This window comes from Nicotiana tabacum, chromosome 6 (assembly GCF_000715075.1).
Source record: "Nicotiana tabacum cultivar K326 chromosome 6, ASM71507v2, whole genome shotgun sequence".
Classification (NCBI taxonomy): domain Eukaryota; kingdom Viridiplantae; phylum Streptophyta; class Magnoliopsida; order Solanales; family Solanaceae; genus Nicotiana; species Nicotiana tabacum.
This window is the reverse complement of record NC_134085.1, coordinates 26,627,798-26,650,173: the sequence shown is the minus strand read 5'-3', so window position 1 is coordinate 26,650,173 and position 22,376 is coordinate 26,627,798. Positions and strand designations below refer to the sequence as shown.

The 22,376-nt window shown below is 37.9% G+C and overlaps 1 protein-coding gene across 2 annotated transcripts; it reads left to right on the top strand.

Annotated features, from left to right (window-relative positions):
- Window positions 1-6,895: 6,895 nt before the first annotated feature.
- Window positions 6,896-19,232, top strand: LOC107782442 (metal tolerance protein C2). 2 transcript variants are annotated; one of them, XM_016603324.2, is made up of 10 exons: window positions 6,896-7,602; window positions 8,408-8,516; window positions 9,397-9,436; window positions 11,834-11,910; window positions 16,562-16,650; window positions 17,281-17,350; window positions 17,495-17,533; window positions 17,654-17,804; window positions 18,677-18,766; window positions 18,941-19,232. In XM_016603324.2, the coding sequence occupies exons 1-10, from the start codon at window positions 7,176-7,178 to the stop codon at window positions 19,040-19,042; spliced, it is 1,194 nt and encodes a 397-aa protein (XP_016458810.1). In that variant the 5' UTR covers window positions 6,896-7,175; the 3' UTR covers window positions 19,043-19,232. The 2 variants fall into 2 exon arrangements, with proteins under 2 accessions (XP_016458810.1, XP_016458811.1); XM_016603325.2 differs by lacking the exon at window positions 9,397-9,436 and having other exon boundaries at window positions 6,969-7,602; window positions 11,830-11,910.
- Window positions 19,233-22,376: the final 3,144 nt, after the last annotated feature.

Genomic DNA, 22,376 nt, shown 5'->3' with positions numbered 1-22,376 from the left:
CCAAAATCCACCCGAGACCCTCGGGACCTTAACCAATTATACCAACAAATCCCAAAATATAATACGAACTTAATCAAGGCTTCAAACCACGTCAAACAACACCGAAATTACGAATCGCGCATCGAATTGAATTATGAGTTTTCAAATCTTCCAACTTCTATATTTTGTGCCGAAACATATCAAATCAATCCGGAATGACTTCAAATTTTACACACAAGTCATAAATGACATAATAGAGTTGTTCCAATTTTTAAAATTGGATTCCAACCCCGAAATCAAAAAGTCAACTCTCGGTCAAACTTTTCAAAAAAATTTCTATTTTCCAACTTTCGCCAAAATGCGCCGAATTGTCCTACGGACTTCCAAATCCAAATCCGAACATGATCCTAAGACCAAAATCATCATACGAAACTATTGGAATCATTAAAATTCCATTCCGGGGTCGTTTGCTCAAAAGTCAAATCTCCGTTCAAACTTAAGAAGTCTTTAGCCTTAGATTTCTAGATTCCGTTAAGTGGCGATAATTTGATCTATAGACCTCCGAATTCGATTTCGGGCATATGACCAAGTCCCAAATCACGATACGGAACTACTGAAATGGTCAAAACTTAGATCCGGGTTCGTTTGCTCAAAATGTTGACCGAAGTCAACTCAGTTGAGTTTTAAATCTCTAATTCATAATTTAATCCATTTTCATACAAAAACCTTCCGGAAATTATACGGACTGTGCACGCAAGTTGAGGAATTATTGATAGTGCTTTTCAAGGTCTTAAAACACCGAGATGATTATTTAATTTAAAGATGACATTTTGGGTCATCACATTCTCCACCTCTAAAACAAATGTTCGTCCTCAAACGTACTAAGAATTATTCTGAGGTTTCCAAATTGATGATTTTACTTTTACACATATACTCGCGGTTGATCCCATATTATCGCATTCAATATAAGTCCGACAACACCATTTCAATTGAGATCATTTCCTTTATCCATATTTGTAAACTTTAAGACCAAATTTCTTACACTCCAATCATTTCTAGAAAGGTCCGATTTTCACGTCAACACACGATATTAGTCTCGACTGGCTATAGCAACTCGTGTCTACGCACCCATCAAATATGGGGTATTACATTCTCCCCCACTTAGGGTCATACGTCCTTAAATGAGAAGTAGAGTCCGTCTTCAAACACATAATGTAACTTATCTCTTTCTTTACACATCTCAATATCCCAAATTTTTCAGAAATTTCGGCAGAGTCTCCCCTGTAATTGGGACTATCCACCTGTCAGAGTAATACCAAAACAACTCCTAACAACATTTTCCACAACCCGACAAAGCATCACAATCACATCTCCGGTCTTAATAGTTGTTCATAATAGATTACAACATCACCAATTAACCTCATGTTAACAAAATTCTTGTTTCAAGCTTTCACTTTACTAACAACATAGCATGAAGACCTCATAATTACTTACCCAACTTAACGATTCACAATTTAACGCCACTTGGGCACACACCTTGTAGGCTAAAATTCAATAATTACAATACAATTTGGCAAATTATGTACTGAAATATTCATACAAGAATTTTCAAATAAGTCTCATAGGCATGACCAGATACAGTGCAAAATAAGATGACACATAGGAGTACGTAGACCCTGGATCAAACAAAACTGAAGCACCTCTGCCAAAAACTAGAATAGTACTTGTGATAATTGCATCGGAAGCCTCAGCCTCGGGCCTGGCTGGTAGAGCATAACATCGGGGCTGGGCCCCACCACCCTGAACTATATCTCTGGGACGGCCTGCTGCTGGCTGGCCTCCACCTCTAGCGGCCTGAGCTCCACCTCTAATACCTCTACCCCCACCTCTAGCTGGTTGTGCGGGTTGTGGAACACTCGGTGCCTAAACTATGGCACGAGAACCCTGATGCTGAGAGCCACTCGGTGCTCGAGGGCAATACCTAGCAATGTGCCTTGTGTTGCCACAAGTAAAACAAACCATCGACTGTTGGGGCTGACGACCCTGGAAACTCTGAAGCGGCGGTGCACTGATAGGAGCTGGTGGTGCACTGTAGGGTTGCTGATCAGAATATTGCATATGGGAACCACGACCACCTGAAGTACCGTGAGAAACCTGAAGTGCTGACTGAAAAGGTCTAGGAGGATTGCCTCTATCATACGAATCCCTACCTCCAAATGAGGTACCACTGAATCGACCTGAATGGTAAGGCCTCTTGTCAGACCCCTGACCACCTCCCTACGATAGAACCATCTCAACTCTCCTGGCCACATTGGCCGCCTCCTGGAAAGAAATCTCACCCCCAATCTCCTTGGCCATCTAAAGTCGAATCGGCTGAATAAGTCCCTCAATAAACCTCCTCACCCTCTCTCTCTCGGTGGGAAGTATGATAAGTGCATGACGGGCCAAGTCGATGAATCTGGTCTCATACTGAGTAACAGTCATAGAACCCTGCTGGAGACGCTCAAACTGCCTCCGATAGATCTCTCTTTGAGTAATAGGGAAAAACTTCCCCAGAAATAGCTGAGTAAATTGCTCCCAAGTCAAAGCTGGCGATCCGGCTGGTCTAGCCAAACAATAATCTCTCCACCAAGTCTTGGCGGATCCAGACAAGCGAAAAGTAGCAAAATCGACCCTATTGGTCTCAACTATCCCCATGTTCTTGAGAACCTCATGACAGTTGTCTAGATAATCTTGGGGATCCCCAGAAGATGTACCGCTGAAAGTAGTAGTGAAGAGCTTGGTGAACCTGTCCAATCTCCACAAAGCATCGGTAGACATAGCTGCTCCATTGACGGTCTGAGATACCATGCTCGGCTGAACTGCTAGAGTCTGAAACTGGGGAGCTACCGGCTCTGGAATGCGAGTAGTAGGAGTCTGGGTTCCTCCTCCAGCCTGAGAGACGGTTGGGGCTACAGGAAGCAAGCCTGCCCGGGCGATACTCTCCATAAGGCCCACTAGACGGACCAGAGCATCCTGGAGTAGTGGGGTAGCAATAAACCCCTCTGGGACCTGAGCTGGGCCCACCAGAACCTCATCATCAAACTCAACTTGAGGCTCCGCCACTGGGACTGCTGATCTGGGCTGAGCTCTACCCCTACCTCGGCCTCTAGCACGGCCTCGCCCTCTGCCCCTAGTGGGAGCTGCTACTGGGGGCTCGGGCTGCTGGTCAGTGGATGAGGAAGCGCGTGTTCTCGCCATCTGCGAAAGAACAGAATAGAAATTCAATTAGCATTGAGAAACCAAATCGCACGATATGAAAGAATAAATGTGAAGTCTTTCCTAACTCCGTAGCCTCTGGGGGATAAATACAGACATCTCCGTACCGATCCCTCAGACTCAACTAAGCTTATCTGTGAACTGTGAGACCTATGTAACCTAGAGCTCTGATACCAACTTGTCACGACCCGGATTTCACCCCCTCGAGAGCCGTGATGGCGCCTACTGGTAAAAGCTAGGCAAGCCAAATTATCCTAATTACTTAACCTTTTCCAGTTTTAAACCATTATCAATGATGAGTAGATATCATGCAAATAGCGAAAATAATTAAGCGGAAGACAAAATCTGACAATTTATCTTAATACAAAACTGCGGAAGTCTAAATACAACTCTACCCAGAATTTGGTGTCACAGCTTCACAGACGGTCTACGAATACTACATACAAAGTCTGAAAGATAAAATAAACACTGTTTCTGAAGTGAGTAAAGGAAACAGGATAAAGGAAGAGATAGGAGGTGACGCCAAGGCCCGCGGACGTCTGCAGGACTACCTTGTGTCGCTTGTGTGGGCTGAAGAGAACACCCTCACTGCGGTCCAAGCACTCCGGTATCAGTATCTGCACATAGTGCAGAGTGTAGTATCAGCACAACCGACCCCATGTGCTGGTAAGTGCATAGCCTAACCTCGCCGAAGTAGTGACGAGGCTAGGACCAGACTACCAAATAAACATGTGCAATATAGCGTACAAAAATAATAGGAAGCAGATAACAATGATGAACAATAATATCAAACAAACATCCCGGTAAGGGAACAATGGTGATAATAACATATGAAGCGCAATAAACCACAACAGAGTCATAACAATTATAATACAAGACTCACGGGCATGCTTGACACCAACGTATAGATACTCGTCACCATGCGTATACGTCGTACTCCACAATTAACATGTAGCAAATAAGACACAACTCCTAATCCCTCAAGCTAAGGTTAGACCAAACACTTACCTCGCTTTGCAACCAATTCAAAATTCCAACAAGCCTTTGTCTCGTGAATTCGTGCCCGAAATTCTTAAATCTAGTCATAAACAATTCGATTCAGTCAATAAAATTATAGGAATTAATTCCATATGAAATTCTACATTTTCCATTAAAAATTCGAAATTGCACTAAAATTCGCCCGTGGAGCCCACATCTTGGAATCCGACGAAACTCACAAAATCCGACAACCCATTCAACCACGAGTCCAACCATACCAAAATTACTAAATTCCGATATCGGATTGGCTTTCAAATCTTAATTTTTATTTTTGGAAAATTTGACTACAAATCTGATTTTTCTTCCATAAATTCATGGATTCATGATGTAAATGCATATGGAATCATGAAATATAATCAATATAGGATAAGTAGCACTTACCCCAATGTTTTCACGTGAAAATCGCCCAAAATCGCCCAAGAACGGAGCTCCAAAAATTCCAAAACGAAATGGCAAAGTGACTGATTTTTATGGTTAAATGTTTCTGCCCATCCGTCACTAAAAGTCATTTTCGTCACTAAAAGTCTACTAGAAACAGCTTTACGAGCCCTTATTCAATTGATCATAACATTCTGTACAAATGTCCAAATGCCAAACGGTTTAATGTTGTGAAACTAGAATGCAAGGGTTACAACTTTCGTGTTTTGCACATTTTCAGATTCTTTATAGATTTCGAGATATAAGCTTCCAAAGTAGCCTCCTCGCATCAAACATTTCTGGAAAATTTCAAAACAGCTTTACCAACCCTTATTCAATTGATCATAACTTTCTGTACAACTATCCAAATAATTAATGGTTTAGCTTTCCAAAAACTGGAAGGGCTACAACTTTCATGCTTTGTAAATTTACAGATTCCTTATGTATTTTGAGATATAAGCTTCCGAAATAGGCTCCACGATTGCACAGTTGTTGTCCAAGATAGCTTCTGCAGCAGAAATTCCAGCAACCTTTTTTGTCCGATTTCCATTCCGTTAACCTTCCAAAATCCACCCGAGGCCCTCGGGACCTTAACCAATTATACCAACATGTCCCAAAATACAATACGAACTTAATCAAGGCTTCAAACCACATCAAACAATACCGAAATTACGAATCGCGCATCGAATTGAATTATGAGTTTTCAAATCTTCCAAATTCTATATTTTTGTGCCGAAACATATCAAACCAATCCGGAATGACTTCAAATTTTACACACAAGTCATAAATGACATAATGGAGCTGTTTCAATTTTTAAAATCGGATTCCGACCCCGATATCAAAAAGTCAACTCTCGGTCAAACTTTTCCAAAAATCTTCTATTTTCCAACTTTCGCCAAAATGCGTCGAATTGTCCTACGGACTTCCAAATCCAAATCCGAACATGCTCCTAAGACCAAAATCATCATAAGAAACTATTGGAATCATCAAAATTCCATTACGGGGTCGTTTGCTCAAAAGTCAAATCTCCGTTCAAACTTAAGAAGTCTTTAGCCTTGATTTCTAGATTCCGTTAAATGACGATAATTTGATCTATGGACCTCCGAATTCGATTTCGGGCATATGACCAAGTCCCAAATCACGATACGGAACTACGAAATGGTCAAAACTTAGATCCGGGTTCGTTTGCTCAAAATGTTAACCGAAGTCAACTCAGTTGAGTTTTAATGCTCTAATTTATAATTTAATCCATTTTCATACAAAAACCTTCCGGAAAATTATACGGACTGTGCACGCAAGACGAGGAATTATTAATAGTATTTTTCAAGGTCTTAAAACACCGATATAATTATTTAATTTAAAAATGATATTTTGGGTCATCACACGCACCACCTTCCCCATCACCCTCCTTTACCTATGCCGCAACTCGTAAGAATGAAGGTAGTTTGTTTTCATTGAATTTGAAAATAAGCCAATTCTATGAGGATTAAGGGCTTCAATTGGTGCAACAACATCTCTACTGTAGCTTTATAAATCCCCGTTGTAGAGACCAAAACAAATTTATTTAGCCTCGTATATGTAGAGTGAAAAAAGAGGATGACCATGAGTTATAACTTTTTGAATATTTGAGGCATTTGGCCAAAATGAATGTGTTTTTGAGAAAAAATAATTTTTTTACTTTTGGAAAGATGTTACAAATTGTAGCTTCGTCTCGGAAGCAAAATTAGCAGCAGGAAATTAATTTCTAGACTATTCCTACCAAAAATTTATATTTTATAAATTATCTCTCATTAATTTGACTTTTTCAAAATTTTAATTTCTAACATCTCTTTTTTTTTCTTTTTTATTTCTAATATACTTATATTCTCATTCTCCTATTCTTCTTTCGAATAGTCTCTCTATAGTTCACTTCTTTTTATTGATGTTTAGTAATTTATATTGAATGATGAATTTTGATATATTTAATCATATAAATAAGAAGTAATTATAGATATTTAATATTATTATTTTGATATAATTAACCAATAATGCTTGCCATCTCAAACGTATATTCCTATTTCATATTTTATTTATATAAAATAATAATTTTATTAAATTATTTTATAATATATATTCAAATTCAATTCTCTTTTAAATTGTAAATTGAAAGTTGATATTGTCTTTTTTTAAACTTAAACCTAAAAAGTATTTTTTTGGAAAGATTATCGCAGTTTTCTCCGACCAGGCGTTTACTTTGACTATATCATGTCATTTGACCATCTTCATCCTTTCCCCATCATTTCCATAATCATAAACCCTAATACTTCTCCTTCCTCCTCAGTACTCACTCTACTAGATCACAGATCTTCATCACAGTTTGTATATCTTTGAAGAATTAGAGCTTTACAGAATAATTCATCAAATTTTCGATGAATATGGATACAGCTCGGAGTTCTAGTATTTTCCGTTTGCAATAGAAGAGTCCCATTCCAAAGGATTCAAACATGAATCAGAGTCATACGCCGTCGTTTCATTACAGGAAATTAGAATCCGACTCTCCTAGACAACCGTGGAGCGGCGATTTTGATTTCGACGGCAGCGATCGGAGATTCGCATTTTCACGGCAGAGTTCGTTTCAGCAATCGGCTGAGCCTCACACGCCGATTTCCTTATTAACGAACGATTCCGCAAAGCCTTTGCTTACTCGAACTGTTTCGAGCATTGATATACCGCCGAATATTTATCCACAACATGCATTTGGCAAGTTGCAGGATTCGGATGTGAAATTTAGGATTTCTACGTATGCGTCATCGGTTTTTCGAGGCGTGATGTCTGGGAATAAGCAGATGAGGAGGTTATTTATGTTGATTTCGCTAAATGTAGCTTATTCTACTGCGGAGTTGTGTATTGGCCTTCTCTCTGGCCAAGTAGGTATGCAAGTTTTAGTCTTTCTTTCACTTGTAGATGTTTAGATAATCTGCTGAATTGTTGAAATCTCAAGTTCATGTGTGTGTGTCTTAAAAACAATTCATTTGCGGAATCAAAAACTTTAAGACAATAAAAAAGGTTATCATTTTCACAATGTTGTTCAAATTCATCTTGTGGTCGAGCTTAGAGATTGCTCCTTTCTTGGTGTCCCTCCTCAAGTGCAGCCAGGAATTCATACAAGGGGATTTGAAAAAGTAATATTATCTTACCTACAATCTGAACCTGTGATCTAAAACAATTTTTAAATCCCTTTTGTCACTATACTAAAATCTTACTTATATCAAGGGGATTCAACAGTTTTATATATAACCAATAAAATTCATTTTTTGCCCCATTCATGCAGTACAATTTTGAACCCCTTGCCACCCTTTTGCTCCGCCCCTATTCTCAACAGAAGTTTTTCAAAAGCGAACTGAAAATGCTTATGAGCAATCTCAAATTTATTCCCCCATTCGCCATCCCTGAAGAGAAAAAAAAAAGAAAAGAAAAGAAGAAAAGTTAGTGACTATAATGAAGCAACAAGTTATAACATGGATTGACTGGGGAGCCCACTGTAGGCCTCCCTTCCACTTTCCCCTATTGCACCCCACCATAATCAAATAAAAAGATAAAACAAAAAGGAAAATAATAGCTAATGATATCTAGTATCCTATTTTTATCAGTCTATGAATCTTTAGTTTCCCACTTAGTCATTATTTCTTGCTTAGTATCTTTTGTAGAATTTTGTTTGATTCTGGTGTAATTTCAGGGTTGGTATCAGATGCATTTCATTTGACCTTTGGTTGTGGCCTTTTGACATTTTCATTGTTTGCAATGGCCGCTTCTAGAGAAAAGCCCGACCGCGTTTACACTTATGGGTGAGAGTTGAACTTTATCATCATATGAAATTCTTTGTTAGTTAAGCCTTATTTTTCCCCAGCTGTGTGTTAATCCTTTTCACGTGCTCATTATTGAAGTTTGGTGACTTGTCAGTGCAGTTGGTTAAATGAGTAGATACAAATGTTTCTTACATGATGGGAAATATTTTAGCGGGCAAATATGTTAAAGGAGTTTTGGTGGTTATCAAAGGAGAAGCAATTTAGGCTGGTCATTGAAGTATTAGACAAAAGGAAAACTAAAATAGAAAAGGCAAAAGGATACCTCTCTGTTTTTATCAGGTCTTGACTTCAATAGCTTTTGACAAACTTAGAAAGGCAATTAGAATTCTTAGGTTAAGCCAATTAAGAATATCTCTGCAGCTTGTCTAACATTTGCAATTAAGAGAATTGCTCACAGTTTATCTAGCACTCCAACCCATCATAATAAGTCCATTCTGTTAAATGTCCCACATTGGTGGAGAAAATGAGTTGTTGTCTCCTTATATGGTGGTCGTGAGCAATCTTCAATCTTGAGCTAGATTTTGGGGTTGAGTTAAACCTAAAGGTGCATTTCTTAACATGGTCTTAGTGCCAGACCCACTAATATTCTTTATTTACCTAATGTTGAACCTCCATATTATGCTGTCCACGCTTCAGATGTCCAATTTTGTGCATGCGGGGGAGTGTTAAATGTCCCATATTTCTGGAAGAAATGGGTTGTTGTCTGCCTATACGGTCTTGGGCAATCCTCACTTCTCAAACTAACTTTTGGGGTTGAGTTAGACACAAGATCGATCTCTTAACAATTAACACCTTCATTTGAACAATTATGACCAATTAGTACAATGTTCCATTATGTTGTTGTTGTTGTCGTCATCAGGTACAAAAGGCTCGAGGTCTTGTCTGCTTTCACTAATGCTGTAAGTACATGACACCATCATAATTTTTTCTTTCGCATTTAACTTCCAATTCTTCCATTAAAAGTGTCTTTTCACACCCAGTTATCTCCGGATTGCATAATTTTTGCAATTCTTGTATTGCTTTGCTATTTACATGGGTAGGATGTCAAAGAAGCTATATCTGTGAAAGACTCTTTATTAAATAAAATTGTGCAAATCACTTGGATATTGCTTGTAATTAAAGAGTTAAACCATTAAACAATCAAAAATATAAAGATTTACACCATTGAGTCCTCAATTAAGAGATCTACCTTTCAATCAGGGGAAGCATAGAGGATTGTTTTTTTTGTTTTTTTTGGGTAAACCTGGTGTCAGCTAGCTACACGAACCTGTTCTGGAAGTTTAAGGGTTGTCAGCATATTAGTGATCCCAGAAGTAGTTGTCAGGTAATATCAAGCAACTTTTTTTATGAGAGGCATTTATCTTTACTTTTGTTTAGCAAATAAAAAAGGTTAGATATTTAGCAAAAATTACAAAAGTCGTTAAGTGCAATTTGGGATGGGAAAGAGGAGTTGCTTGGAGAAATAGTGTAAGACATGAAATAATCCGTGGCGAAGTCAAAAAATTTACAAAGGGTGTTCAAGGTTTAATATATATTTATAAAAAGTTAATTTTAACCTATATACATAGTATACTTTTTTATATACTTAGTATAATATTCCAATGAAGGTTGTTCAGTTGAACACCCTTCACTCAATGTGGCTACGCCATTGGAAATAAGGATGTCTATACTAAAAATGATTTAATGAACATATGCTTATTAAAGAAATTGAACACATACGTTTTTCATGTACCTGTTCTGAAAGCGTATTGATTGTCGGCATATTAGCGCCTCAGAAGTTGTTGTCAGGCAATATATTACAGTTTGAAAAAAAAAGTAGTTTCAGGTAATATCGTGCAACTTGTGTTTAAAGGAGAACTTTATGTTCTTACATTTTACTTTTTAAATGTATGAGGTTAGAGAACAAGGAGAAGTAACAGTACTATTTGAAAAGAATTTGTGACGGAAAGGGGTAGGGCAGAGGATCTGCAAGAAGAAAATAGTGTAAAGACATGAAACTAATGATGTATGCTTTAGAAATGAACATATATTTACAAAAGAAAATGAACATATACAACTTTTCTTTCAGCCTACTCATTTCTTCCTGGTTTTCTTTCATTCAATTGCAGGGAGATCTCTCCCTATTTTTCTTATGTATATTATATCGACCTATGATCTAGAGATATATTTGAGAACCTCCCTCTAGAATGTCATCATCCTGCATTCACGTCCTAACTTGATTGCCTCCTAAGTTGCTCGGACATGGGTACGGGTGTCCGACAGGGGTGCGGATCTAGAGGTCGGATCCTTTGAAACGTAAATTCTAAGATTCGGGGATACGGATCCTAGTATGGATCCGGGGGGGATATCCGGCTAAAAATAATTGAAAATAAAATAAAAATATAAAAATATCTCTAAATTATGAAAATTTTTGTGGAATACTTACGTATAGCTAGTAAAGTGTGAATTTCTTTTTTATTCTCAAGTTGTAGATAAGTAAATGATTGATTTTCTAAATAAGGTATGCTATTTTCTTCAAATTTTCGCTAGTTTTGGTTCTGATTTCGGGAATCAAATTATATCTTGTCTCGAATTTTTCTGTCCGTTATGGTCAAAGTACCCAAAATTGTTTGACCAGATCCGGTACAGATCCCATACCCACACCCATACTAGGGTCGTGTCGAGACGGGTGCGGCACCTAAACTGCCGTGTCGGAGCAACTTAGATTGCCTCCACCCTTCTCATGTTCATGCTGTCACCATGTGCATCGACACACTAAAAATACCTGCTTTGCAGGTGTCTTTATTGCTTTAACTGTTCCCCTTTTCCCAATTTTATTGGGTAGAATTTCAAAAATATTAAGAATTTAATTGTTATGTTTTCATAGTAAATTAACTCCTCAGCAACTACTGTAATATATTTCCCTATCATCATTGTAAAAGTCCAGTTAACTTTTTGAATTCTAACTACAATCAAATTTGTCACATGAAAGGTCGTGTGTGTGTCAGCATATATCTATATATATTTTGTATAGGAATCTATCTCAATAGGTTAATCTATTTGTCCACTTGTAAAACCTCACATGACCAATATACCATTCATGTTACTTGTCGTATTGTCACCCCCACCCAACCCATAGGGAGAAAGAAATGCACGCAAATTTTATTTTCCATCTCCAAATGTATCTTGCTTCTTCTTCATTCTCAAGAAAAGTGTATCTTGCTTCTTTTTTAGACTGTGTCTTTAGATGCCGTCTGTGTGATTGCATTTATATGGGCTAACATGGCATATTCCTCATGTATTGCTTATGTAGGCAGCTGTTCCTATTGTTCTTGTCATTCTCCTTGGCTGTGGAAGCACTTCATGCATTTATACAAGATGAATCTGAGCACAAGTAAGTGCACCAAAAATGTTGGTAAAAACTAAAAAGTTTCTAGTTTCTTGTCAGTTCACAAAACAAAAGTGATTGATTTTGTGCTCTTTTATTACTAAATTTATCTTCATTAACAAAAATAAGTTGGAGTTCTCCTTTGATGCAAAATCACTAAAATTGTCAGACAATTAGGTTCTACTGTTGTTTGATTGAGGATGGTGGTTAACTTTGATCAGTTACTGATCTGTTAGACAATAAGTGATAGGCTTCGTACTTGATTCATCAGGCTTGCGGTTATCTGAATCTTTCATTAAGTAGAATGAGCTATCCTGAGACTCACCTTTTTCAGACATTAGCTTATTTTTCTCTACTATGATATTTTTCTGAATAGACCTTATAAAAAAAGATATTTGGTGAATAAGAAAAGATTTACAGTTGCTTCACCAAAAAGAGAGAGAGAAGATTTACTGCCGAAGTAGTTCTTTAATATCTATTCTTAAACTCAAGACGCTTTCTTCTTGGAGAATATGAGCGAGGGACATAATTGCAATATTAACCTTTAGTTTTATAAATTGGGTCCTCTAAGTAAAAGGCCTTTGACCAAAACTCAATTGAGGAGTTAGACCCTAGGTTTTAATCCTACAATATATAGGCCCCTTTTAGGATTAGTGATAATCAATTTGATCTTAAGTAATGAAATGGACAAGTTAAAAGGCAGCCTTGAAGTTCTAAAAAATACAAGGTGGTCCAAATATAATTATTGATAATTTACCAAAAATGAAAAAAAATCCCTGCTTCTCCGCCGCTTCTTCCTCCTCATTGCTGCTTTCTTCTTCCACCATTGCCGTCTTTCTTTCCTCTCACAGCTCGTTCTAGGCCGTAAAATTGCTCAAATTCAGTGGTTCTATTTGCATTTCTTCCTTGTCCAAAAGCCTCTATAGCTCCTTCTATTCGTCCCCTTCATTCTGCTCGGATATATCTTCTTTTTTTTTCCAGAAAGCTTTACTCAAATTTTCGATATTGGAGAGTATTTTTCTGAGTGCAATTGCTTGGTCATTAATTATAATACATATATTCCTTGATTTTTTTCATCTAGTAAGTTGTAAAATCTCTTGTTGCTTTGCAGTTTTGAGGATCTGATTTTCTGTTTCTTCAGATTTATTGTACCAAGTAATCGACCCTTCTTTGTTTATTACAAACCATTTTTTATTAGCCCTAGTCTTCTTATTTTGTTAGCCTCAATCCAGTTGGTTTATCAGGTTGAAGTCATTCTTAGTTTATTACAGATAATTTATTGTTGTATTAGCTTTAGTCTAGATGGTATGGAAGACTTTGTAGTAGTGGGTGGAAATTATTTGGGTGAATGTGTGGAGACTCCAAATTACTGGATTAGGTGTTCAAAGGTGATGGTACCAATTGCACTGAGTAGGCAAGCTACCTATGAAGGGTTGGTTGAAAGAGTCATTGAAAGTTGCCATTTGAGAAGCTCGCCGAGCGATGTGTCGATTAGTTCTGCGCCTGTAAGGGGAAAATAGCTCCTCAATACATAAAGACAGACAATCATGTCCATTTATATCTTCTTGGTGTTGTTAGGGATGGTTCTAGATCCCTTCTAAAGATAACTCTGGTTGAGAATCTAACAGAGCTTCAAATGCTGTAGCAGCATCACTACCACCACCACCACTAATGCAATGCCACCTCTACCCCCACCACTATGACCATTCGATGAAGGATATACCCACATAGATGATTTTGGAGAATCTTGTATGAATAGTGATTGTCAGGACAATGATGATGAGACCTCGAGTAGCCTGTCGTTGTTTTCAGCAATTTTGGTCATACGCAGTGTGCTGCAACATAGCCCAGCCAGTCATCTTGTGAAACAATTCTTTTTTCGTGGCAAACTTTCATGAATAAGGCATTAGTAAATGCATTGAGGCTAGCTTTCGTTGAAAAAATCCTCGACCACGCAAAAAGAGTCGAAGCCAGACTAAAGATTTCGGGGTAGCATATGTATCTAGAAAGAAAAGAAATAATGGTCAACCTGCAAAGATATAGCCACAAGAGGATCACTTGCCCAATTGCTTTATCACAAAATGGAGAGATTATTTTTCTTCAAGCAACACTTTTGTAATAATATGCTTCTGTGATGCTTTGTGAAAAAAATTGCTATATTTTTCGATCAATCTATGTTGCTGTGGTGAAAAAATTGAAGTTTTTGTTATTTTTTTGGTAATGCCTTGCTGGTGATATTTTTTTCTTCAATCTATTCGTGTAATTAAGTTTCTGGATTAAGAAATTATTTTGTAATCCTGTTATTTTAGCAATAGTGTTGTCAAAGACGAAAAGCTCTAAAAAGCGCTCTAGGTTTATTGGGACTTTAAGTGCAAAGCACACTTGAAGTGTAGGCTTTAGTAAAAAAAAGGTGAATGAAGGGGAAATATGTGTGTGTATATATATACACACATATTTTTGATTTCTAGGATCCCACGCTGCATATCAGAGAGTAGAAACCTCTACTTCTTCTATCCCATTATTCAGATCCCTAAAGCTTTTGCTAAGGAACTCCATATATACCAATATATAGATTCTTCTAAACTCTCTGATCTACAATGTACTAGGATTCTAGAAATCGAAAAAACTTTGATTATTCCCGACACCTCCTCTAAAGGAACCGGAGATGTCACCTGAAGAGCCTCTGGAGTACATGTTCCCTAATTCAACAGAACCAATGCCATTGTAGGACATAAAATATTCCAATAACAACAATAACAACATACCCAGTATTATCCCACACCGTGGGTCTGGGGAGGGTAGTGTGTACGCAGACCTTACCCCTACCTTGTGAGGAAAGAAAATATTCCAATAATTAACAATTTATATATGTAAAAGCTAAGTTGCGCGGACTCTTCGTTTTTGGTGCCGCACGCGTCTCGACACGGGACGGGAGCGGGAGCGAGATACGTCCCAGATTCGGTCAACTAACTTCGGATACTTTGACCTGAGTCCATCGACAAATTTAGGGGGAAATTGAGATTTTGATTTCTCAAAATTAAAAATAAAACAGATTTAAGACATGGGAAATGGCATACCTTCAATATTGTAGTACTTTTGTCTCATATTTGTTGCTTTGTGTTTCAGAAAAATCGAGAATTCAAGAGGTCGTGTTCTGAGTTCGGACTTCTGGTAGACAATAGCAACAATATAGATGGAGAGTTGGTGGAAGGCCTTGAATGACTTTCTTCTTCTCTTTATAACTCTATCTTTTATAATTTTGATTATTTTTAGCCGAACCCCTCACCCATATTCATACCTGGATTCGCACCCCCGAATCTCAAAATTTATATTTTGCTGAATCCGACAGCCGGATCCGTGTCCGTATCGGATGCCCGCACCCGAATCCGAGCAACTTAGTGTAAAAGAGCAACAGCCACAAGGAAAAGGAAATGGGTTGGCAAATCCAACTTGCTTTCTGTTCTGCCTCACTTCTTCTCTTTTCTCCTCTGTGTTTAGGGATAATCACGAATTTAGAAACCCAAAGGCTAAAAGAGTGGCGCCCAATGCAGTGGTCTTGAAGGTTATCATCCATGGATGAACCTTGATGGTCTATAGTGTTAAAGTGAAAAAGTAGAAATCAACGGCTGAACCTTAAGAGGTTATCCATGGCTGAACTAGATGTGAGCTTCTGTTTGTCTTTTATAGTTTTTTTGCGTCCAGTTTGAAATAGAGTTGGTGGATTTATGGTGGAAGGTGGTGGTTTAAGGTGGTGGAGCTAATGATGATGGGGTGAGGAAGGTTCATATGGAATTTGGGTGGAAAAAGCCTGGTATTATCGCTCAAAGGTTTTTGAGTGAGGAAATATGATAATGTAGTATGGGGCTCAGGTATAAAATTTAATTAAATTCTAAAAATAAGAAATTCGAGGGTCTATTGGAAACAACCTCTCTACCTGCATTAGGTAGGGGTAAAGTCTGCGTACAGACTACCCTCCCCAGACCCCACATGTTGGGATCAAACTGGGTTTGTTGTTGTTGTTGTAATTCTAAAAATAAGAGAGAACAAGTCTCTGATAAAAGCCTCACGCGCCCAAATGTAACTAAAATACACGTAACTTTACATCTCAATATGAGGTGTTTACTTGATACAGTTAATAGCCACTTGAAGTGTTTAAGTGACAAAGGGGCCAATTGAGGTGGCTGGATGATCGTTGAGGACAACTTAAAGGGGCTGTTTAATGTATTTCGCGTAGATTGATTATCACTAATCCTAGAAGGGGTCTATATATTGAAGGATTAAAAGTTGGTATCTGGTTCCTCATTTGAGTCTTGGTCGAAGACCATTTAATTAGAGGACCCAGGTGTTTGGAGCCAAAATTGGACCTTTATTTTTTAGGTTTTAAGTCAGCCCAGAAGTTTTTAAAAATCCAAATAGGCCATCGCCTCCACTTAGACAAATTTTTAGCATTTTCACGGGTTGAAACAAAGGGAAAAGAAATCTGGGTCTATTCCCTTATCTGGGACTGGCAGGGCTCCGTTTAACTAATTTTTCCTTCTAGGTTCTTAGGGCAAAACGATTGTCACTTTAGGCAGACTTTTGGCTGTTTTCTGAAGGTTTTGTGTAAATTGTTGTTGTAAATATTGTTATACTGTGCCTGATTGAAGTCTGCATGTAGGCATTACTTGATCGTCTCTGCTGTCACAAACTTGCTGGTGAATCTCATTGGTGTTTGGTTCTTCAGGAACTATGCACGTATTAATCTTGGTAAGCCTCCTGCTTGCGATCAAAATTCTGTAGAGAGAGAGAGATTCTCATGTATCATAGTTTATCCTTTCCTTTTGGAAATTAAGCATGGTCGATGCTCATTGCGAGGAGTGGATAAGTTAAGAGCTAAGTTCTCTCTTTGAAGTATATAACCAATCTATGATTAACATAAAAATCCAGGGATAACTTTTTAATGATGTTAGTCCTTGACTAAAGACAAGGCTAGCTTAAAATTAAAGCTTCAAATCCTTTTTGACTAAAGAAGTCTACATCAGCAGAAAGAAAGACTACAGGAGTCTTAATATTTTTGTACATTCCAAAATAAAGAAAAAAAATAGTCTAAGCAGAGATTCACCAGAATACTTGTGTACTATTTTCTGAAATATCTTAATTATAAATTTCCAAAAATGATTATAGCAGTCTATGTTTCACAATAATATGATATCAGTTAAGCAAGCCTATTGGGGAGAAATTTCAAGATTCATTTGTTTCAATTGTCCTATGGTCGAGCAGAATCTAGAGTGTCTAAATACAATATGGGTTTCAATATTTTAAGAAGCCTTTGCCAGTTGAGCTACATAAACTATCTTGACTTCATTGAAGATTCCTGATGTGCTATTTTGCCTGCAGTCTATAGAAAAGCTGAAGATATGAATTATCACTCTGTTTGCTTGCATGTACTGGCTGATTCAATTCGCAGGTAAGCGATTACCCTGTATAGCTCATTACATGAACTGGATCCATGATTCAGATGCTATCTTATCAATTACTCAATATCTCGAATATCTTATTCTCTGTCCTGGGTTCGTAGATCTTAAGCTTTCTATACCCTTTTATTTATCAGTGCAGGTCTGATCCTGGCTTCCTGGCTGTTGACACTTGGGTAAATTTTCTTTGCTTCACTACAAAAGTTGTTTTTTTTCTTGATATTCATTGCCATAGATGGCCCTGATAAAGAAGCAAGGTTGTTTGCTGGCTTACCTCTTGTTTTTTCTTGCTTCAGGGTGAAGAATGCTGAAGTCTTATGTTTGGGACTAGTTTCCGCCACAGTTTTTTTCCTCGTCATGCCACTCTTCAGAGCTACTGGTGGCATCTTGCTCCAAATGGCACCCCCAAGGATCCCATCTTCAGCCTTGAGCAAATGCTGGAGACAGGTAAAATTATCACAAACCAATTCAATTCAATATAAAAGTTGTGCCAAATCCTGTAAGCTCACCATATTCAATAGTAATGATGGGGGTCATTAGGAGTGTAAAACTAGGCCAGGTTGAAATAACATGATGTCTGAGGTATGATTGGTATTATTGAAGGCGAAAACCGAATAAACGCTGAAGGCTACTAGGAGTGCATGCTTTAATGAAGAAAGGCGCAAATGAGAAAAAGGACAAAAGGAGTATGTACTTCAAAAAGAATAACTATAAACCCAAACTACAATTATATAGACAAATTACGAAAGAACTGAAAAAATTTGCATTTAGGTAAAGTATTGTGGTTTATTACCACTCTTTTCAAGATAGAGCCCATGGGTGATCATGCACCGTAGTCCAAGCGAAGTGAAGGCACACCTGTTCTGTACCTAGCTTCATGGGTTAAGTGGTCTTCAAGTGAGAGCCCTTGACAACACTAGTAAAGATGGATAGCGTGTTTTTTCCCCCACTGACATACGTTACTTGGTGATATTAGCTAACTAGGGGCGGAGATAAGTAGCAGCGGCTGTTATGCTTTGAAATGAAAGCAAACTTTTCAAATACAATCGGAAAATTTACATTGTAGGGCAATATTGTCCTGCAGATGAATTTTATTTGATGTGCTAGCTCTCATGAATTTTATTGGATGTGCTAGCTCTCTTGCGAAAAAAGAAAAAATTGTTCCCTGGGTGGGGGTAGAGTAGCAGGATTGTTGGTTTCAACAATGGTGTAATAGCTTTGGTGTCCTGGTTTATGAGTATAGAATGTTCCATTCTTTTATACATACTGCATCATTTCCAAACTGTTATCTTTAATATTTTTGTTTCAAATGTGCTTAGGTTTCATCTTGTGAAGATGTTTCAGAAGTTTCTCAAGCTCGTTTTTGGGAACTGGTGCCTGGTCATGTAATTGGATCAATTTTATTGCAGGTGATTACCCGACTTTATGGTGTGCAACAGTACTACCTGTGCTTCTATAATGTCATTTATAAGATACACATGACTTGTCTGCTTTGTGCTGATGAAGTCATTTCTAAGATACACAGTGCTGCTCTACTTGATGGCTTCCCAAAACTCACCCTTTTATGGTTAATTGTTGAACAGGTAAAGGAGGGAGTTGATGATCGGCCTATTTTGCAATATGTGCATGACTTATACCATGAATTAGGGATACAGGACTTGACCGTACAAATTGATTATACATGATCATCATCTTGTTTTCTTAAAAAGTACTTTGAAAGATGCAGTTTACTGATGGTATCTTTTTGGTCAAGTAATTGGTCCATTCATTGTCAGCGTGAGAGAACTTTCACCTCTAAGCTGCAACTGTAGTAAAATGAAGACCTTGTGCTAATGTACTTCAATTTACGATAGAATGTGACAAATACATCTTCAGTCAGGTGCTCGCTTTTTATCAATCAGGGCAACAATCTTTCGAGGTGTGACATCTCTCCTCACTCTCCGAAGACTACTCTCTTTGAAGTAACTAAAATAAAATACGCCTTCAACCCGATGGTGTTCTATTATTTCAATTCCAGTAGGTCTAACATTCAGGAACCTTGCGGAGGTCCCTCAGAGTCTGCCGACAAAGCATATGATTGTTAAACTCTGGCTTGGGCTACAACTAGCATAAGTTGGGCAAGCTGGGCAGAATTACTTATAGTTTCCTCTAGCTACTTACAAACGCAGGTTTATTGCTGATATTAGTGGTGGAATTGCATCCCCTTTCTGAACCTGTGAAAACAGTTCTCATATTGGGCCTTTGTGATGGTTGAGATGGCAGTAGTCCAAGCCTTACATGAAAACACCTTCAGCTTACTCCCGAAATTGTCTATTTAATAGACTATCCACGAGCTTGATGATCCTTCCAATCTTATGCACGTCTAGTTCGACAATAATTACTCTCATATTGGTTTCCAGGTTTCACTTTCAGGGAGCTTAAACATGAGCACACATAGGCATCTCAAGTCTCAATGTTCATCGGCCTATGCTAAAAGTTATCAGGAGCCGTGCAACCTGGAGTTCCAGCAATCTCTTTAGTTGAGTGGTGAGTCTTTCCGCTCTAAACTGTGTTGGCTAGTTCAATACCTCCGAACTGAGTACTAAATGTTTAAGTCTGAGCATTATGTTACGGGCTATGATGTCCATGTGAAGTAATCTATTCTCACACCAACATACAGATGATGTCCATGTGAACTGTCTCAGCCACTCTCTTATTCCTCCATCTTTTTCATAAATGTCAGTGTCTAAGCTCTCATTTTGGATGAAAGCATAGACAACGAGTGCGTGCTTTTTCTTTCAGAAATTAAGTTGTTCTTCCTTCCACAAATTCAACATATCATCAAAAATTAGCTCGACGGCTCCATCTTTTCAATAATTTAAGAATTTGCTAATAAGTTTAACTTTTTCATCCGCTGGTTCTTTTCATCTTTCCTTGAGCCGAGGGTCTACCGGAAACCACCTCTCTTCCTTCTCAATGTACGCGTTACCCTTCCCAGACCTCACTTGTGGGATTTCATTGGGCTTCTTGTTGCTAATAAGTTAACTTCCACAAGTTAAAGGAACGTCCTATCGGTCTGTGTATTGATAGTAAATAAATAAACCCATAGAAAGGATGATAGGTCAAAATATGATCTTTTTAATCTCAACATGTCAGGATATGCGTTCTCTAATATCATGGGTAGGTTTTCTGATCTGAGTGATTTATTTAGGTCATGGAGCTTTTCAGGTTTACAATGATATATTTTTTTTTCCTTCTAAAATAGGGTATTTTTCAGTCAACTTCACTGGATTTTGGCAAGAAAGATTTTAGAAAATAAAGTGAAAGTTGAGTGACTTTATAGTTGAAAAAATAATAAATGATGATTTTACTGCAATTATATTACAAATAGAGAAATTTTTCTGTGTATTAATCCTTCATAGTTGACATGAGTCTAAGATAGCTTGCACCGAAGGGTATGAGCTGGTGATTAATAGAGTTGGAATAAACCAGGGGAAATTGGAGTTTAATTATTAATAAGAGACCAAAAAACCTAGGTGTTTTTTCATATGTATAAAATTTAGTAGAAAGATAAACAAACAATAAGTGCTAGTATATGATATATAACTTGAAAAAACATGTGATACAATAACAGGATTGGAAAAAGCAGTAACAAATACTCCCTTTGGTCCATTTAGTGGTCGTGGTTATTTAAAGTAACTGGTCAAAAATACTTGTAATTTCAGAAAATCTAGGTATAATTTGTTATTTTTTTCTCATTTAGCCCAAGTATTAATTCTTCTTGAAAGTAAAATATTAATTACATAGTATAGAAAATCTAATGTGACTGAGTAAATAAGGGTATAGTAGTCAAAAAGCCCTTCTTGTTAATAAATTTTTAAGGAACGTAGAAAAGAGTAGAAAAGAGAAATATGACAACTAAAATGGTCCAGGGAGAGTAGCCTTTTCTATAATAGATTTCATTGCTCCTGTTAAAATATTTTGTGAACACTTGAATGCTCTGACTAGCCTGACGAGGATGTTACTCACTGCATTGGAGCGGGTTGGATGAGATGGAGGCTAGCTTCGGGGGTTTTATGCGATAAGAATGTGCCGCCTAGACTTGAGGGTAAATTCTACTGGATGTTGGTTAGACCGTCTATGTTGTATGGAGCTGAGTGTTGGCCCGTCAAGAAGTCCCATGTCCAGAAGATGAGCGTGGCTGAAATGAGGATGTTGAGATGGATGTGGACATACCAGGAAAGACAAGATCAGGAATGAAGTTATTAGGGACAAGGTGGGAGTGGCATCAGTGGAAGCCAAATTGTGGGAATCGAGGCTGCGATGGTTTGGGCATGTGAGACGGAGAGACATAGATGCCTCGGTTAGGAGGTGTGAGAGGTTAACCATGGCGGGTTTGAGGAAGGATAGGGGCATGCCAAAGAGGTATTGAGGAGAGGTGATTAGACAGGACATGTCGGCGCTTTACCTAACCGAGGACATGACTAGCAATAGAAAGGTGTGAAGGTCGAGGATTAAGGTGGCGGGTTGACAGGTAGTTTTGAGTTTCTCCTAGGTTACCAATAGTACTAGTATTATTCTTGTTGTTGGTTGAATGTTACTTCCTTTTAGTTTGTTATTATTACTGGTACTTAGCAAACAAGTCTAGTGTTTTTGTAAATTGCTACTGGAAATTGTTGCTCCCTGATTATTATTATTTGATGCTACTCTTTCTCTCTTTTACTAGAAATTGTTGCTCCCTGATTGTTACTATCTGATGCTACCTTTTCTCTTCTTTTTCCTTGTCTTTTGTCTCCCTCATATGTCTTTCTCCCCCTCTTTCTTCTTCTTCTTCTTCCCTTCTTCCTTTCCACCTTCTCTTCAGCCGAGGGTCTATCGGAAACAGCTTCTCTATCTCCCCAGGTAGGGGTATGGTCTGCGTACATATTACCCTTCCCAAATTACACTTGTGAGATTATACTGGGTATGTTGTTATTGTACTTGAATGCTCTGACTACTACCGAAAGTTGGTACGCGAGCAAACATAAATGTATGGTACTA